General features: G+C 51.6%; 1 protein-coding gene across 1 annotated transcript in view; it reads left to right on the top strand.

Moving 5' to 3' along the window:
* The window catches only part of DZIP1 (DAZ interacting zinc finger protein 1), a 69910-nt gene that overhangs the window by 11211 nt on the left and 38533 nt on the right, over positions 1-20166 (top strand). Inside the window, exon 2 of the mRNA XM_067123944.1 lies at positions 17478-17885. Coding sequence (XP_066980045.1) covers positions 17523-17885 — 363 coding nt within the window. The 5' untranslated portion in view covers positions 17478-17522. The remainder of the gene's footprint in view (positions 1-17477; positions 17886-20166) is intronic.

The raw sequence follows: 20166 nt of genomic DNA on the forward strand, positions 1-20166 counted from the left end.
CCGCTGCCCTGGCCTCCGGGTCAGTTGCATCGGGAGCCAAGGGCATGCAGACCAAGGTCCGCAACCCCCCCCGCTGTGCCTAAGAAACCTGCATCTAAGGCCAGCGAGTCCACGTCAGACATTCGTACGCAAGTTGCTCTGAGTAAACGGGTCTCTAAGGAGACCTGGGTACCCCAGGCTGATACAGGAGAAACTTCTTGCCGTGCAGACCAGGGCGTGTGGGGCGAGAGAAAGAACCCGGGCATGCAGGTGCCCCGGCTCTTCCTGCTGGCACTCCTGTGAGCGCCAAGTCAGGTTCTTGGGATAGTGCTTTGGCCCCTTGGGGCCGAACGCCAGGAGAGGTGGAGAAGAGGTCCCCTTCTCAGTCTTCCTGAGAGGCTACAGTCTCGAAGAAGACTGGGGCGCATCTAGAGGACAGTGCAAGCTCGCGCCAGCCAGACATGTGCTCGACTCCTCCCAGTTCCCGGCCACGTCAGCGCGGCCAGCCTGGCTCGGGGGAAGTGAGCGCGCGGCTCGGCTCATGCGAGCCGCTCCGCTCTCCTTGGGAGACTGCTTCGCCTAGGCAAAAGCACTCTCCTCAACCCGGGCTGCCGCCACCACTGCGGGTTGGTGACCGCTCCCAGCCCGCTGCACCTGTTGGTTCTACCAGCAAGGCCAGTGGGAGCGCCTGATCCTCCTCGCCTGTCCCCTCCGCCTCTTCGGCTCCTTCCAAGGGGCGCGAGTTGGACAGGAAGAATTCTGGCGAGTTTTCTCCTCAGAGTTCTACCTTGTGGGCGTACGAACCTGGCTCGGTCCTTGGCTCGACCAGGTCTTACGCCTGCATGGTGCAGGGAGGATCACGGGGGTCTGCCGAGGTCCTCCCTCCTGCAGGGAGAGTAGATCAGGAGGACCGCACTCTGGAGGGACTCGAGGGTCCTCTGCCCCAGGATGCGGACACCCCCGAGATACAGAGGACTTTTGCAGAGGTTGTTGCGCTGATTTGTCAGCACAACGACCTCGGGGAAGGGACCACAGCCTCAACTGTGGATCATCCTTCGTGCCTCCAATCTTTTGGGGACCCAAGAAGGAACCCAAGGCTTTGGTGGGGGCTGCCGTGGTCCACGCTTGCCGAGGGGGTCCTCGACCAGGTAAACAGTCTTGTGTCTGGGCAAGACAGTGCACTTAGGTCGAGCTGCTCGGATAAGCTTCTTCCCCACCCTCTGCCTCGCCAGAAGCGCTTCTACACTCCAGCTGTAGGGGCATTGCCGACTAAACAGGTTGACCCGGACCTGACTCGTCTGGATCCGGGTCTGACGTTGCAGCAGCTTACTGCAGGGAGTATCTCCCTCTCCCAGCAAGAAGCTGCAACCCTGGAAGCCACCGCCATGGCGGCCTTCCAAGCAGTCTCCTGGCTCGATCTGTGGTCCTTCACAGTATCGAAGGTAGCTGCTTCCTCGGGCACCATCGTGCCTGGGGAGGACTCCGCCTTTGGGAGACTGTGCCAGTCTGGGGGTAGGGCTATCTCCTACCTCGCCCACCAGACGGCGAACCTGTGGGCAAACCTGGTTCTGAAGCGGAGAGATGCCGTTCTCTCTTGCTTCTCCAGGTCTGTAGGTCTCGAGTTGGCAGTGCCCTTAGGAATGGACCGTTGCTGGGTTCCGCCTCTCTCTTCCCCAGAGAGTTGGTGGATGCCGCGGTGGACAAACGCCGGGCTGATGACAGTGACCGGTTTGTCCACCAGGCAGTGGCCAAGACCTCCGGGTCTTCGCATTCCACTGCGGCCAGGCCTTCGGGCCAGGCTGGCACTTCCTCGGCCCCTAAGAAGTTCCAGTCTTCGAAGGGGTCCCGAGGAAACACCCAGCCTTCTTCTTCCTCGAGAAGGGGGTTCCTCCCGTCCCTTTCAGCCCACTTTCCAATCCGGTAAAGGGGGCAAAGGGAAGAAGAAGAAGGGGAAACGCTAGGGGCAGCGTTCCCCCCCAACAGCTGCTGAAGGTGGGGGTGTGCCTGTCGAGCCATTGGGCAACATGGCAGCGACACGGAGCTGAGACCTGGATGGTGGATGTCCTTCGGGAGGATATCTACTACCCTTCGAGCCTCGGCCTCCCTTACCTACACTCCGGTCCATCTCTGCACATAATGTCCAAGGATCTCCGAAGGACACCTCACTACAGCAAGAAGTGCAAGCCATGCTGACCAAGGGTGCTGTAGAAGTCATGTCAGACCAGTCTCCAGGCTTTTACAGCTGTGTCTTTCTCGTAGAGAAAGCCTCAGGGGGATGGAGACTGGTCATAGACCTTTCTCTCTTGAACCGTTTTGTTCACCAGACTCGGTTTACGATGGAAACAGCGCAATCCGTGCTTGCTTCCATCAAGGAGAACGACTTCATGCTTATGGTGGACTTGAAGGATGCATATTTCCAAATACCCATTCATCCGTCCTCTCGCAAGTACCTCTGCTTTGTCCTCGGGGAGATGGTCTATCAGTTCAGGGCACTTTGTTTCGGGCTCTCGACCGCTCCCCAGGTGTTCACGAGTCTTCTCTCTTGTGTCAGCTTGGGCCCACTCACACGGGATACATCTACTGAGGTATCTCGACGACTGGCTAGTCCTGGTGGGCTCTCGCTCGCAGTTGCTACAGGACAGGGATCGGCTCCTTGGGTTTTGCCGGGATCTAGGGATCGTGGTGAACCTCGAGAAGTCAGATCTCATCTCCAAGCAGAGGATAAAGTACCTGGGCATGCTGATAGACACGGTGGCAGCGAAAGTCTTTCCCTCGGACTCTCGTATCAGCAAGTTCAGGCAGGCAGCACAGCTGTTCCTGTCACGGCAGGAGCAGCCAGCCTGGCAATGGCAAGTCGTCATCGGTCACCTGTCGTCTTTGGAGAAGCTAGTGCCTCATGGGCGTCTTCACCTGCGGTCTCTTCAGTGGAGACTGAAGGAGTATTGGTCCCAGTCCCGAGACCCCCAGTCCTTCCTCATCCCTCTTTCCGAGGAGGTGAGGGAGGACCTTTGCTGGTGGTTGGACAACAGGAACCTCTTGATAGGAGTATCCCTGCATACTCCCTCTCCGGACATGCTACTGTTCTCACATGCATCGACCAAGGGATGGGGTGCACACCTGGAGGAGTTGCTGACTTCGGGAGTGTGGCACCGAGACGACAAGCGCCTTCACATCAACATCCTGGAACTCAAGGCGGCTTCCTGGCCCTCCAAGAGTTCTGGGATCGAGTGATGGGACACACTGTGGTACTGATGAGTGACAATACCAAGGTAGTGGCATATGTCAACAAGCAGGGGGGCCTAGTGTCCCTCCCGCTTCATTAGTTGACAATGCAGGTGCACGAGTGGGCCCTGGCTCACTCGGTAAAGCTGTCAGCCAGGTACATTCCAGGCAAGAGGAATGTCGTGGCAGACAAGCTCAGCCACCAGAATCAAGTGATAGGGACCGAGCGGAAAGGCTGTTCGACCTGTGGGGGCGTCCAGCCATCGATCTGTTTGCCACCCGGCACAACAGAAAACTCCAGGTCTTCTGTTCTGTCATGCCGGACCCATGGGCCGCTGCGGAGGATGCGTTCCAGCACCCGTGGGACAACCTCGACGTATACGCCTTTCCCCTGTCCTGTCTGATTCGCCGAGTGATCAGCTGAGTGATGATCACACCGAGTCTCAGAATGATTCTGGTGGCACCCAAATGGCCCCAGGCTGTTTGGTATCCGGACCTGTTAGCTCTCCTCTCCGAGGCGCCGAGAGAGATCCCCCCTGGCCCAACCTGCTGTGTCAACCTCACGTAGGGCGGTTCCACCTGGCAGTGCATTCCGTGTCTTCACAGCTGGAGGTTATCCACCATCTCTTGCGAGCGAGAGTGATGGCAGGATACCTCAGACGATCCTCCGTAGCGGTATACCAGGGAAAGTGGTCCGTCTTCTGTGGTTGGTGTCGTCGAAGGGGTATCTCTCTGGTCGGAGCTACTATTCAGCAGGTCACGGACTTCCTCGTCTTCCTTCACCGAGAGAAGCTTCTCTCCGTTTCAGCTGTGAAAGGCTACTGCGCCGCACTCGGCCTAGTCTTACGGCTGAAAGGAGTAGACATCTCCTCCTCTTTCGAGATATCTCTACTAATGAGAAGCTTGGAAAGGTCTTGCCCACCCAAGGATCTCAGGACCCCTGCGTGGGATGTGACTCTCGTCCTAAGGAGCCTGACTCGTGCAACGTACGAGCCTTTACGAGAGTCGTCAGACAGGGATCTGACCCTCAAGACCGTCTTCCTGCTAGGCCTGGCATTGGCAAAGAGAGTTGGCGAACTTCACGGACTTTCCTTCGATGTAAAACACTTGAGGGGATGGGGATCAGTTACGCTCGATTTCGTCCCAGATTTCGTAGCGAAGACTCAGAATCCTTCGGTTCCTGACGCATGGTTCGAGTCCTTCATGATCCCCTCCCTAGAGGACTTTGTAGGTAATGAACCAGACGAGATGCTACTGTGTCCTGTTAGAGTGCTGCGGCGCTATCTGAAGAGGACTCGACGTCTCTGGCCTGAGTGTCGATGACTCTTCGTTAGTACAGTACTGGCTCGGCCAAGAAAGAAGTGTCCAAGAACACCATCTCTTTCTGGCTTCGTGGGATGATAAGGAGAGCGTACTCTGCTGCAGGAGGAGATGACACCAGTACGCTTCGTCCGAGAGCTCACGAGGTCCGCAGCATTGGTCTATCCCTCGCATTCTGGAAGAACATGTTGGTTTCACAGGTGCTGAAGGCGGGGGTGTGGTCCCAACAGACTACTTTCACCTCCTTCTACCTCCGGGATGTTGCACACAAGTCCTTGGTCACTTTTTCCTTGGGTCCTGTGGTGGCTGCTCAACAAGTTATGTAGCTTACCCGGCTCCTCTAACAGGACAGGTTGCATCTCGCCTGAGTTGTACGGTTGTGATTGGGAGAATGAATGTGGAGTGACTGGCCTCTTTCTTTCTCCCCATCCTGGCTCTCTTCCCACGGGCAGGGAGCGGATGTGCCGTTACATGCTGGATCTGGCGGTCGATGCAGGTAAGCACCCAACGGGAGCTCCCGTTCTATTTTCCGTTCAGGTTGATAGAAGCAACCCCACTCCTTCCTCTTGCAAGGGGGAGGAAGGAGACCATGACTATAAGACAAACCCAATGCTTGTATTTGCCTTTGTGTCATCCGACGCCAAGTTCTTCCTAGCCTACTTTGCATGAACTGACGTTTCCTCTTTCATGCAAAGGGACCCAGAAGTCTGACAACTGATCCTGCGTTTCTTACAACCCGATCATTTTTGTCAGAGGCAGTTTTTCCCTTCCTCGCTCTCATGACCAGGAAGGGAAGACAAGGTGGTGAACTCCAGTCAGTTCATAGAGACTCACTCAGATTCCTCCCTCCAACCAGTAAGTCTCCTAATGTAAAGGACCGAGGGTTTGTATATTGTGTCGGAACAAATCACAATTTTTAAAGTAAATTGTATTTTTCCTAACTATACAAACCCGAGGTCCTTTACACTTTATGCCCACCTCATGCCACCCCTCAATCTGATACCTGGGCCGAAAGGCAAATTGGAATGTTTACATCCAGGCAGGCGGTACTCCCGCCTCCCGGACAGTAGTCAACTGCCTAACCACCTTGTTTGAAGTTCAACGGCCATTTCCAGCCTATGCCTGAAAGTAATCCCTAATGTATTCAGTAGTTAGGAAAAATACAATTTACTTTAAAAATTGTGATATTTTGATATAATTGTACATTCTGACATAATGCAACCCTACTTTTGCTCTGACACGATATACAAACCATCAGTCCTTTACATTAGGAATTACTTACGGCGAAGCTGGACATGGCCGTTAAACTTTTGAACAAGGTGGTTAGGCAGTAACTACTACCAGGTAGGCGGGAATACCTGTCTGCCCGGATGTAAACATTCCAGTCTGCTTTCAGCCGTCATGCGTTGCAGACGTGTTTTTGGATCTACATGTATTTACCTGACTGTTGTTAAGTTCTTTATTATCCCGGTGGGATCTTCCTGTATTTTTGTGTATATGTTGCATGTGTTTGATATTTATTAATACAAACCCACGATTTGTGACAACCTTGCATAAGCCATTGTTCCCCTGCGTCTGTCTCGGGTTTGATGGCCAAGGGCGTATTTAGGGGGGCGTAACCGAGTGGTAATGCTTCTCTTCCAGGAGCCCTTTATTTAGATGCTGAAGGCATTTCCCAGTCCGTTCAGAGATATGAGATTGGGACGTAATATCTTCACGCCCCTTCAATGATCGGGACATAAGAGTTCGCTTCCCTTCTTGGGCTCCCGCCCTCCATGTACAAGGGCATGACTTCTTCCTTCCTACTTGTGCTGAGTTGTGTTTTCACCGCCTGTGCTATAGAGAGTTGCGGGGTGGGGGTGTTGCAGGCGTTGTCGGTAAGTCCCGCTTCCACAGCGCCCATGGTGGCCTCCCCTCCTTCCTTCTCCCTCTCTCTCCCTGTGGTTTCTTCCTTATCTCTCCTTCGGTAGAGATGTCTCTCCTTCACCCTCTTCGCTCGCTTGTCGGGCAAAGACTGGAGGGAGGGGGCACAGGCAGTCAGGCGACCTCTTCTGAGGGGCCTCCTCTCGCTGCGTAGGACAGTTAGTTCCCCTCGTAGTGAGAGGAGTCTCCCTCTACTAATCATCTTTACTTTTTCTTTTGGGTTGACAGTGAGCATCGCAGGCACAGCAGTAGCTGGCTGGATATCTCAGGGGATATCTAGCATGAAGGAGTCCCGACGTTCATTCAGTGTTGCTTCGGGATTGACCACAGTACCTGGTTGGAATGGCATAGTTCCACGTCGGGATCGTTCTGACTCTGTTCCTGCCGATGTGGATTGATCTCTGTCATTGCTGGCCTTCATGTATGCTGTGGCACTGCCTCTGGCGTATCTGTGGTCCATCTGCTCCTGCTGTTTCCTGTGTTATGCTTCTGTTAATTCAATCAACGACAGTCTCTGGGTTGCTCTTCCTGGTCTCCTGCCGCAGCCATCCTGATCGTTCCTGTCGCTGCTGGTGACGTTCCTTGCCATTGCTGTAGCTCCTGCCTTCCGAACCACTTCTGTAGCTCCTGCATCGGCTGTCCTGATCGTGCCTGCTACTTCTCCTGGTGGTTGTGTCCTGGGCTGCTTCCATTGCATTCCTGCCTAGTTGCCCTGGAGGTTACGATGTCTGCCATCCTGTAGAAGGTGTCGGAGTGAAGGTGAAGGAAGTCACCCTGTGGAAGTGACATTCCTGGCCATTGCAGCAGCTCCTGCCTTCCGAACCGCTTCCCTAGCTACTGCATCGGCTATTGTGATCATGCCTGCTGCTTCTCCTGGTGGTCGTGTCCTAGGCCGCTTCCGTTGTGTTCCTGCCTAGCTGCCCTGGAGGTTACGATGTTTCGTGTCCACCATCCTGTAGACGATGTCGGAGTGAAGGTGAAGGAAGTCACCCTGTGGAAGTAGCCACCGCCTTCTTCAACTTATCTTCGATTTCATCTTCTGCTGCCTCTTCCCCTCCTCTCCTCAGGTTCGAGGGGGTCCCAGGAACTGGACAGACCTTCGTCGACTGAAGGAGAGGAAGGCTGCTTCTTTCCCCTTGATGCCCTTGGGCTTCTAGGGACTGCCTCCTTCCAAGGAGGCAGTGGGTCTCTTTTTGGCTGTTCCCAACCTTAGGGTTAGGAAACTGGTTCGCATAGCCCTGGGTTTTGTGTTTTGGGAGCCACAGGCATGAAGACCTCGGTTTGCAATCCCGTTCCCAGTCCTAAAGGTTCTGTCTCTAAGATGGGGGCTGCTTTGGCGCTCGTTCGCGAGCTGCTCTGAGTGCTAGAGATTCAGTGGAATATCGAGTATCCTGATCTGGTCTGGAGAGTACTCTCCCCGTCCCAGTTCGGGAGCAGTGCGAGAAAAAGGGCCGAGGCACCCATGTGTCTCAGCTCTTCCTGCTAGCACCACAAGCGCTCCCCGAGTGCTTACCAGTGCTTGGTCGGGTTCCCAGCCTGGTGTCTCGACCCTATCGGTTCAAACACCAGAAGAAGCAGGGAAGAGATTCCCTTCGGGAGTCCTGCGGGACTTCTAAGGGACTGACTCTCTTCTGGGAAACAAGTTTCTCTTGTTGGCGTTTCCCGTCCTCGGGCGGGAACCGATTTGCATTCTCCTGTAGGGTCTGGTATTTTGGGGGCCGCGAGAACGCGGCCTTGAGAGGTTGCACCCTCATTGCCAGTCTCAGAAGTCTGCGTCTAAGACTGGTTCTGTGCCTGGCTCTTTTCGATTTCTTAGGAAACCGAAAGCAGCTGCTCCCAATTTTTGGGAGTCTTGTGGGTTGTTCGAATCCTATGAATCACAAGCGCTCTCCTGACGAGAGGCACAGGACGAGAGAAAGTGCCGGGAAACCCAGGTGTCTTGGTGCCAAGACACCCAGGTGTCTCACTGCCAAGACGCCAGGTGTCCGGGTACCGAAAGACCAGGTGTCTCGATACTGCCTGCCAGCTGCTTCGGTTGCTTGGCTGCATTTCATCCTCGTGTCTTGAACCTTGGGGTTCAAGCATGCAGGATAGCAAACACAGAATTCCTCTTTGAACCTTCTTCTAGAGGGGCCTTGGCCTCGAAGGAGTTTAGAGTTTGGGAATCTAGCGTTAGTTCATGGGAGACGAGTTCCGCCCTGTCCAGTTCCGATTGTGTTCTGTGCGATCGGCTCGCTTGGCTTGCTCGCACGGCCCAGCCCCTGGTTGCACTTGCAAGACTGGCTCAGCTCGGCTTGCCCCGCTTGCCTCCCAGGCCACCGCATACCACCCAGTCGTCTGGATCGCTTTCGCGTGATCGGCTTGGCTCGGCCCCACTCGGTTTTTCCGAATCGGGTTCTCGGCTCTGTTCAAATGAACTTTCTGCTCTTCCCAGGAAAGTGCTTTGCCACGGCATGAGCTCCCTTCTTCCTCTGTGTGGCAGTAATCTCCTTCAGTTGATTATTGCTCAGGGTCCGCTTCTCCTGCTGGTCTTACTGGCAGGACAGATAGAGGTACTCTTTCTCCTCACCAGTTCTCTTTTCCTCTCAGTTGTTCCAAGAGGCGCGAGATGGACTGAGAGAGCTCCGACGAATTTGTCTTCAGAGTTCGGCTGCCTGGCGTGCTTTTGGCGTCGGTCCCCCGATTGTCTTGTAGTACAACCAGGTAGCCTAGGAGGGTTTCTTGGGATCTGTCAAGGTCTCCCTCCAAGGAGAGAGGTACAAGAGTTTCACGCTTCAGAAGCAGCGAGGATCTTCCTCTTCAAGTTGCAATTGCCTCGTTTTTCGGAGAACTTCGCACCTATTCGTCAGTGCGAGGATCCCTGGACTGGACCACAGCTCCCCCAGTGAATAATCTTCATTACTCGCAACCCTTGCAGTTCCTGAGGGGCCGAGAGTGTAGGGGGCAGCCGTGGTCCTTGCCTCCGAGAGCGTTCTCGACCAGATGAATTCTTTTCTTCGGACAAGTTCATTCAGGTCGAGACACCAAGCTGCTCCCCTGCCTCGACAGAGTACGAATTCTTCTTGCCTCGGAGGGTCGTGCCGACTGCAGTTCTGTGGGCAGTTCTGGTGCTAAAAAGAAGGACTTTGTCCCAATTCGGATCTCCGGTTTCGTAAGTCCCGAGGTAGCTCAACCCTTAGGAACAAACCTTTACTTGGTTTTGCCTTTCTCTTTCAGAGATTTGCCATATACCTTGGTAATCAAGGTTTGTACCAGGGCACTGCCTTGTAACTTTGGACAATGGCCAAGACCTTCGGGTCTTAGTCATCTCGACTCGACCTTGAGTTCAAGCCAGCCCCCCTCAATTCCTAAGAAGTCCCAGGCCTCGGAAGAAGATTGCTGAACACATAGCCCTCTTTTTCCCTTCTAGGAGAGTGCGCATAACTGTGTCTCTTTCCACCCTCTTTTCTATAAGGGAGGAGGGAAGAAGGGAAGAGAGAAAGAAGTATCGACCGGGAAGAAGTTCTCCTACTGCTGATGCCTGGATGAAAAGGATACTTATCAAGTCTGTGGAGCTGGCAGCAACATTGCCGAAACCTGGGAATGGATTCCTTCAGAAGTATCTGTTTTCCTTGGGTCTCAGCAATTCTTTTCAGCAAACTTCCATCCCGCTTCCTCTCATGTGCTCCCGATTCAGGAAATGCCAGCCCAGCTAGAGCTAATCGTCTTGGTATCCTGTCATTTCGCAGAAGCTACCCCATGGTGGAGAATGGAGGTCTGCTTCCATTCCTCCGTCCTTCTTTCCTCTTCGAAGTATGAGGAAAGAGTTAGGCTAAAGCTTGATTGAATGAACCTTCAAATGTGCTTGCATATTCCCCTCACATCGTGTATCTACTTATGGATTCACTGATTGAGGAATAGGCGCACACCTGTAAGACTTTGTCTTGAAGTTGTGTGACCGAGACGTTTAGTACCTTCTCATCAACATCCTGGACTCAAGGCAGCCTTTTGGTCTTCTGAGAATTCAGGATGAGTTTTGTGACACTCAGTGGTTTCATTGAACAACAAAACCACAGTAGTGGCATTCGTCGACAAACAAGAGGGAATCTTTTTTTTTTCCTTCTGTTTCGTCTGTTGACATTTGCAGGTATTCGAGTGTTTTATAGGGCACTCGACAGCTCAATTAGCCAGATGCATTCCTGGTGGGGATGTATTGGTAGGTGAGCTTGGCCTTGGGTTTGAGTGATCGGGACGGAACATGCTGTTCACTCTTTTCTTCATGAAGATTCATGAAGAGACTTCTCGACTGAGAGATCCCTACTGTCTTCCTGTTGCTCCCTGCACAACAAAGTCGGCAGTTTTTCTCTCTCCTTCGTACTAGGCCCAGGGGCTGCTACGGTGAGGCATGCTGTCTTTTTGGGAAAAATCGATATCTACGTTTTTCCCTCCGTGTTTTTCTGTTTCGCTAGGGGTTCACAAGCATTGCTTACCCTGAGTTACAAACAAATGCTGGAAGACTTCGCCTTTCACCCGACCTGATAACTTTGCTTCCGAGGCATCGAGAAGAGTTCTGCTTGACCCAACCTCCTGTAGCAGCTACACAAGAAGCAGTTCTTCAGGCAGTACATCCCTGTGTGTTCAGGACTGGGAGATCTTCAAGCTTTCCTTGCAAGTGGCAACAGATATAGCTGGATATCTCTTGAAGTCCTCTGCAACACCGTGACAATAAGAAAAACCCAATGCTTGTGATTGCCTTAATGTCACTGACTCCAAGTTCTTCCTAGCCTACTTTGTATGAACTGACAATTCCTCTTTCATGCAAAGGGACCCAGAAGTCTGACAATTGATCCCTCGTTTCTTACAACCCGATCATTTTGTCAGAGGCAGTTTTCCCCTACCTCGCTCTATCAACCAGGAAGGGAAGACAAGGTGTGGTGAACTCCAGTCAGTTCATAGAAACTCACTCAGATTCCTCCCTCCAACCAGTGAGTCTTCCTAATGTAAAGGACCAACTACCATCTTTTCTAATTGCTTCTAGCTCTTTATACACAAATAGCTTTACCAGAACACATTTACCATTTTGGGGTACTGTCCTGTCAGTGATGTGATTACAGCTATCTATGGCACGTAGAAAGCCTCTGGGTATTTTATTAGTAAAAAAGAATTTGTTCGTACACAAATACAAACCTTCGGTCTTTACATGTGGAAATACCTTCAACGCAGCTGGAACCGGCTGTTTAACTCGACGGTAGGGTGTGAGTCCCGCCCACCCAGTCTGTATACACTCACTTTACCTTCAGCTGCTGTCAGAGAGAGACGTGTTGCCTCTGCCTGCCTGCCGTTCGACCACCTTTTAGTTTTTGATTGTAGTTCTTTGTGATATTTTGTGAATACTGTGTATATCTGTGTATACTTGTGTATTCAATGTTTGTTGTTGTGATTTGCAGTTTTAAATATGCAAACCCACAACTCTTCTAAGCCTAAGGATAGGAAGCCTAGTGGTATGAGGCATTGCCTGGTCACTGCTGACAAATCCTGCAATTGCTTTCTCTCCTCCTGTGAGATTGATCTGCATTCGTTGTGCACCCACTGCAGGAAGCATAAATGCAACCAGCTTAGTCCTTGTTCTGAGCATCGTGTCTGGCTGTCAGAACAATGTGTGCAGTTTTCCTAGAAGAGGAAGTATAAGAGGAAGGTTTCCCTGATGTTGTCTGAGGGCAACACCCCCCTGGTGACACCGAGGATTGCCAATGCCTCTGGTTCCTTCCTTCCTCTGTCTAAGCTGCCTCTCATTATTGCCACTCCTAAGGGAGTGGCCTCCCCTTTGTCATCTCCTTCTGCTTTGTCAGGCGAGAGTCGGTGTTGGGGGGATGGACATGACCCAGGACGACTTTTCACCAGCGGTCTCTGTTTGTTCAAAGGGGGATTCCTCCCCCTCTGAATGAACAGAGACTGCTCTGAGGGGGGATTCATCCCTCTCAGAGTGAAGGGAAAGTGCCACCACCAACCCGGCTTCCTTTCCATGTTTTGGGGGAGACAAGGGCTTAGGGAGCTTTGGCCCTCCCTTTGGTGCAGGGCTTGATCTCCCACTTGAGGGCCTCACATGCCCCTCCAGTGACTGCTGCTTCAGTTAACGTTACCACGGCAACAGTGACTATATCTACCAGATCTAGGAGCCTATGTGAGAAGACCTGCCATGACCGCAAGAAGAGGTCAAAGAGAAAGAAGAGTCATCATTCATCTTCATCTTCATCATGTGCTACCACCTCCTCCCCTTCTTCCAAAACTCCTGGTACTCGGACAGAGCGGAGGAAGAAGGAGGTTGCTTCTCCCTACCGTAAGAAGGCCCGTAGGTCCTCCAATAGTCAGCCTTCTTCCGCAGAAAAGGCAAAGGGATCTCTCATTTGGTCTCTCCTGTCCATGGACACAGGAATCATTGCACAGGGCTCCATGAACCCCCGTGTCACCGAAACCAGTCCCCGAAAGTTACCTTCCTAGGCTGGTAAAGAACCTTCCACCACTGCACAGACCCCTGTGTATTGGGAGCAACTGTTGCACAGGGCTCCATGGACCCCCAAGTCACAGATACCAGTCCGAGGAAGTCTCTTCCACGGGCTGGTAAAGGTTCTTCTACCGCTGCACAGCGTCCCACGGACTCCCATTACACAGGCAAGTGTTCGTGGTTTACAGACCAGGGCATGGCCAAACGAGAGAGTGGGAGTCTCCAGTGAGCAGGTGCTGCCTCACCCCCTGCACGTTCCTGCACAGGAACAGTGCCAGGGACCCAGAGAAGTGAAGTTGGCCCACAGGTCCACTCATGTGGGACAGTAATGAGGAGGTTCCCTGTCCAGTCTTCTTTGTCTGTTGAGGCCACAGCCTTGAAGAAGACTGCAGCATGTCCTAGGGATAGCCCCTGTCCGTATTTGCATGAACGGGACTGCTCTCCCCAGTACAGCCCCCCTTCCATGTTCAAGTGAATGGGTCCGCTCTCCCAGACCCATGTGGCCGTCGTCACTGTGGGTTGACAACTGCCCACAGCCTTCCTCACCTATCAGGGCTTTGGCCTCCAGATGGTCCATGAAGGGTGCTAGGCCCTTCTCACCTGTCCCTAGGGCTCGAGATTGGGATCTTTTGCCTTCCCACCCCAGCCCACCCATGAAAGATTCCACCCCCGGTTCAGTTCTCGGATCAGACCTGTTATACTCAAGTGGTGGAGAGGGGCCAGGGGGTCTGATGAGGGTCTCTCCCCAGTGGAGAGAGTAGCCCGGGAGGACAGTGACCTGGAAGGGCTCGAGGGTCCTTTTACCCAGGACACGGACACCCCTGAACTGCAGAGGACCTACGTTGAAATCATTCCACTGATACGTCAGTACAGTATAACGATATTGAGGAAGAGACCATGGCCACCCCTGTGGAGTGTCCGTCTGCCCTCAAAGCCTATTGGGGACCTCACAATGAGCCGAGAGCTTTGGCGGGTATGCCATGGTCGGATCTTGCCAAAGGGGTTCTGGACCAAGCAAGTTCTCTTTTACTGTATCTGGGCAGGAGAACTCACTGCGGTCCAGCCGCATGTTAAGATTGTTCCTTCTCCTCCTCTCCCTCGTCAGAAGAGATTCTACATGCCCTCGTAGACTCTACTGCTGACAAAACAGGTTGACCCAGACCTGGTTTGTTTGGGCCTGGGTCTGTCGCTGGACCAGTTCCGTGTGGAGGGAGTTTCCCCCTCGCAGCAGGATTCAGTGGCATTGGAATCTACTGCTATGGCAGCATTCCAGGCAGTCTCTTGGCTTGATCATTGGTTACTGTCAGTGTCCAAGATCGCCCCCTCTTCCTCCTCGGGTTCGGGGAACCCTGAAGAGGAAGCCATCTTCAAGAGGATGATGCTGTATGGAAGTAGGGCCATCCCCTGCTTAGTCCCACCAGACAGCTAACCTGTGGGCAAGCTTGGTGTTGAAGAGGAGGGACGCAGTCCTGACTCGGATCACCAAGTTCGTCGGTCCCGAGTCTGCTGTGGCCTTAAGAAATGGACCATTGCTGGGTTCTACTTCTCTCTTCCCTAGAGAGCAAGTGGATGCTGTGGTGGACAGATGGAGGGTGGATAACAACGACTGTCTCCTTCACCAGGCAATGGCCAAGACCTCTGGGTCTTTGCATGCCACTGCAGCCTGACCTTCAGGTCAGGCTGGCACTTCCTCTACAGGGCCTAAGAAGTCCCAGACTTTGGAGGGCCTTCATAGGAATACCCAGCCTTCTTTTGTCCCGCCAGAAAGGGTGTGCAGGAGTGCCCCTTTCAGCCCCCTTCCCAGCCCAGGAGAGGTAGCAAGGGTAAGAAGAAGGGAGGAGGATGCTAGGGGCGACATTCCTTCCCACATGCTGCCGTTGGTGGGGGGCGGGGGCTGCCTGTCGAGCATGGGGGACTGGTGTCCCTTCAGCTCCACAGGTTGACATTGCAGGTGCACGAGTGGACAGTTGCAAACTCAGTAGAGCTGTCAGTCAGATACAATCCAGGCAAGAGGAATGTAGTGGCAGACAAGCTCAGTCGCCAGGGTCTGGTGATAGGGACAGAGTGGTCTCTGCGCCAAACATTACAGAGAATTTGTTTGGCCTTTTTGGCGGACCGATGATAAACCTGTTTACAGCCTGGCACAACAGAAAGCTGCTGGTGTTCTGCTCTGTCGTTTCGGACCCATTGGCAGCAGCAGAAGATGCCTTTCAACACCCATGGGACAATCTCGAAGCTTATGACTTCCCTCCTTTCTGTCTGATTTGCTTGGTGATCAACAGGGTAATGATCAGAATGACCCTGGTGGCTCCCAAATGGCCACATGTTGTATGGGATCCAGACCTGCTAGCTCTACTTTCAGAGGCACTGAGAGGGATTCCCCCCTTGGCACAACCTCCTATGCCAGCCACATGTAGAAAGGTACCACCAGTCCATGTAGATGCCGTCACCTCACGGCTGGAGGTTGTCCAGCATCTCTTGCGAGCGAGAGCCTTTTCTCGCCGCACAGTGACAGAGATGTCTGGATACCTTTGAAAATCCTCTGCGGCTGTGCACCAGGGGAAATGGCCATCTTCTGTGGTTGGTGTCATAGACGGGGGTTATCTCTCCGATCAGAGCTACTCTTCAGCAGGTAGTGGACTTTCTTGTCCTCCTTTGCTGTGAGAAGCTTCTCTCTGTCTCAGCTGTCAGGGGCTACAGGTCTGCCCTGGGCCTGGTCCTTCGCCTGAAAGGCATCGATCTCTCTTCCTTGTGGGAGATCTCTATGCTGATGAGGAGCTTCGAACAGTCTTGCTCCCCCCACCCTCCCCAGAGAACTCAGGCCCCCTGAGTGGGATGAGGCTGTTGTTCTTAGGAGCCTGACTTGTCCACCCTATGAGCCCCTACGAGAGTCATCTTACAGGGATCTGACTCTCAATACTGTTTTCTTGCTTTCCCTGGCATCGGTGAAGAGAGTCAGCGAGCTACATGGCCTTTCCTTCTACGTTAAGCACTCGAGGGGATGGGATCTGTCATGCTCGAATTTGTCCCGGAATTCGTAGCAGACTCATAATTCGTCAGTCCCTGATGCCAGATTTGAGTCCTTCTCGATCCCCTCCTTAGAGAACTTTGTTGGTAATGATCCAGACGAGATGCTACTGTGTCCAGTTAGGGTGCTGCGGTACTATCTTAAGAGGACTCGACATCTCAGGCCTGATCGTTGATGACTCTTGTTAGTACTGGCTCTACCAAGAAAGAGGTGTCCAAGAACACTATTTCTTTCTGGCTTTGTGAGACGGTCAAACGAGTGTACTGTAAGTCTGATGAGGTGGGCGACAGTACGTTCCGGGTGAGAGCTTGTGAAGTCAGGGGCGTTGGTCTGTCCCTCGCATTCAGGAAGAACCTGTCGGTTCCTCAGGTACTAAAGGCAGGAGTGTGGTCACAACAGACCACATTCACCTCCTCCTACCTTCGGGACGTTGCCCATAGGTCCTTGGACACTTTTTCCTTGGGTCCTGTGGTGGCTGCTCAAGAAGTTGTGTAGCTCATCCAGCCCTTCTAGAGGGACAGGTAGCATCTTGCTTAAGGTGTACAGTTGTGAAAGAGAGAGCATGTGTGAGTGACTGGCCTCCTCCCTTTCTCTTTATACCCTTCCTCTCCCAGCAGGTGGAGGGACGGTTAGCTAGGCCGTCACGTGCTGAATGGGCATGCAGTGCAGGTGAGTTATACTACTGAGTACCGGTATCCTTTCTATTATCTAATGTACTGTAGATTAATAGAAGCAGTTCCTCCCCTCTTGCTAGCAAGGGGAGAGAGGGGCTGACAATAAAACAAACCTGTTGGTTATCTTTAGCTTTTATTGTTCCTGACACTATAGGTTCATCCAAGCCTTTTTCGAATTAATGATGCTACACAAACCAATTAATTTGAAAGGACCAGAAGTCTGGCAGTTGGACACAATCATGTTCAACATGCCAGAGGCATGGGATTCCTTCCTTTGCTCTACATGATCAGGAAGTGTGGCCCAGGTGAGGCAAACTACCATTCGGTTTAGAGGCTTACTCAGAATCCTCCTACCAAGAAGTAAGTCTTCCACATGTAAAGACCAAAGGTTTGTATTTGTGCAGGAACAAATGACAAACTTTTCAAGTAATTTGTATTTTTCCTAACATACAAACCTGAGGTTTTTACGTATATAGTCCACCTCAAGCCACCCATTCTGCTACTACCCCATTCTGCTGCTACCTGGGCCAATAGGTAAAGAGAGTGCTTACCTTCTGGGTGGGCAGGACTCCACCATACCGTCAGTAGTTAACTATCTTAGCCACCATGTTTAAAGTTAACCGGCCAGTTCCAGTTGCGCTGAAGGTATTTCCACGTGTAAAAACCTCATGTTTGTATATTAGGAAAAATCCAAATTACTTAAAAAGTTTGTCATTTTGGCTATAATTAGAGGTCTCTGTGATCTTAAATTTTGTAACAGCCTTTAGAATACTAAACAGGTTAACAGATTATTGCACATAAACAGTAAGCTATCTTTGCAAATGTGCTTCATAAATTTTTTATCTTTCAGAATGAATATGCAACACTTTGAACAAGAGCATCCAAGGAAAAGCTTATGATGAGGACCAGGTTGGGTTCTATGTCTCCGGCTGGGGGATCAGTCATTCCTCCAACTGTGGAGTTTCCCTCTCAGAGACGAGAGAGGGTTGACTGGCATAAACTGGCTTCAGTTGATCTTCATGATCTAGCATCTGGATGTAGTATAGAATTTCTTCAAGAAAATATTTCACATGTAACCTTTTGTGATGCTGAAGCTGAGTTTGACCTTAGCACACCTTCAGGTCAACGAAGCCTTCTGAAAATGTATCGACTAGCTCAACTGATTATCCAGTATCTTTTCCTGTCACAGGAATATATAGAGAGTCAACTACAACAGTCTCAGGATGATGTACAGCAGATTACAGAAAAGTATCAACAGGTAACCAAAACTGTAATGTGTTATTGTATAAATGAAAACTATAATATTTTACATCTGTTTTATCTGCCTTTTGTGAATAAGGCAAGCCTTTTCTAACTGATGAAGCTGCAGGAGGAATACTAAACATGACACTGAGTGAGAATTGGTCATATTTAATAGAGACAGGATATTGCTACCCTGCTCATTTCAGTGTACCATATTTTGCTGTTCTCATTATATAGATTTTTTCTTCCAACTGGAGATGCAGATGTGTGATTTTTGTTTATTACATCCCTACTTCATTATCATGGATACGTAAGGAAGTGTTTTCATACAGAGTAAAAACACATCACTTTATGGATATCTTTTTCCAAGTCTAAGAAAAGAGACTGGCTGTAGTAATACAGTTTCACTGATCCCTGACTGCAGTGGGTAATTGCATACAGTGTGCCTTAAGCAGTGCACTGTAGGTATTACAAAATGTTTTATGCATCATCCTCTTGTACAGCTGTCCTCCTTTTCTTTTCATTCATTCCCTTTGTCACCTCCCTTTAAGTTGCTTGCTTTCGTTAACTCTGTCTTGCTTCAGTTTTCACCACTAATTTAGGAACAGATTTTTGCTACTACACAAATACAGACCTCTGGTCTTTACATAGGATACAGCTTGTGGACTTGAGCTGGAACAGCTGCTCAACTTTCAGACAAGGTTGTTAACTACCGACAGTAGAGGGGAAGCCTCGCCCACTAAATGGTCTGCTCACCACTTTGCTTTCGGCTGCCATCATGTCAAGACGTCTCTGCGCTTCTCTGCCCAACTGCCATTTGCTTTCTTTTCTATTTGGTTTTTTGTTGATATATGTTTGTGTGATTGCTGTTTGTGTTTTATATATATATACAGAACCCTCAATCACTGTAGCCTTTTGAAGAGGAAACCGAAGAGTTAGGCGGTATCCAGGGAAGGACAGACTGTGTGCTATTCGGTTTCTCTCTTTTTTGAGGTTGATCTATGTTTATTATTGTATGTCACACTGTGACATGAGTGTAATAAACAATCTAACCAGACTTCTTTTTCAGGTAAGTTGGAGGCCAAGGGCCTTAGAGAGCTGTGCACCTTTCTAGGCCTTTCTGGAGAGCCAAGTGTCTTTTGAACTTAATGATCACTCTTAGGCTTGAAGGGCTTGCCGGTATCTACTCCGACCGTGCCTGGGATGACTTACTGGCCATGGTGTCTGCTAGTTGTAGGACTGCTCCTACTCCCTTGGTAACCTCCTGCAATATTGGGATTGAGTTCCCAGATACTGCTGTAAACAACATCTCTGAGTATTGTTCTCCTCTACACGCTGTTGCCAAAGGTGCACTTGCCAGCAGTACCATGGTACCTATACTCCTGTTGCCGAGCGCACTGGTGCAACCGCTACTTGGGGTTCTTCGATCCCCGGTATACTGGTACCTGCCCTGGTAGGCTTCCTACCCTGGCCTTCAGTACCAGCCCTGGTCCTGCTAGGGGTACTCTGCTCCCATTGCTGAGTGCATGGGTGCAACTACTACCTGGGGTTCTTTGGACCCCTGGTGTACTTGTATTGGCCCCGGTAAACTTCCTACCCGGGCCTTCAGTACCAGCCCTGGTCTCTGACTAGTGGTACTGCTGCTTCTGGTGCTGAGTGCATGGGTGCAACAGCTACATGGGTTTCTTCAGATTCCCGGTGTACTGGTACCAGCCCCAGTAGGCCACCTACTTGGGCTGTCAGTACTATCCATGGTTTCGTGCTAGTAGTACCGTGGTACTGCTGCTCCCATTGCTGACAGCATAGGTGCAACTGCTACCTGGGGTTCTTCAGACCCCCAGTGTACTGGTAGCAGTCCCGGTGGCCCGGAACTGCACTGGTACTGGCACTGGTAGCCCATCTACCGGGTCGGTAAGGATCCCTGGTCTACAGACCCAGTCCCAGTTGCCAATGCATGCCAGTGAGGGAAGGTGAGCAGAGGGCATGCAGGTGCTCCCTCACCCCCCTTCTGCACTTCAAGAGAACAGGCCAGGGGCCCTGGGATAGTGGCCAGAAACCAGTTCGGTCGCTCAGGCAAGGCAAGAGTGGATCCCTTGCTCAGTCTTCTTCCCTTGTAGAAACCTTGGCTTAGTAGATTGAAGCATTCCCATGGGACAGCTCCTGCTCATGTTCGTGTGAGCAGGACTGCTCTTCCTGACATGGGTGGACATCGTTATCACAGGTTGATGACCACCTATGGCCTCACTTACCTGCCAGGACTTCGGTCTTCAGCAGGCAGGGTGAGGGTGTTCATGATC

This window comes from Macrobrachium rosenbergii, chromosome 21 (genome assembly GCF_040412425.1).
Source record: "Macrobrachium rosenbergii isolate ZJJX-2024 chromosome 21, ASM4041242v1, whole genome shotgun sequence".
NCBI lineage: Eukaryota > Metazoa > Arthropoda > Malacostraca > Decapoda > Palaemonidae > Macrobrachium > Macrobrachium rosenbergii.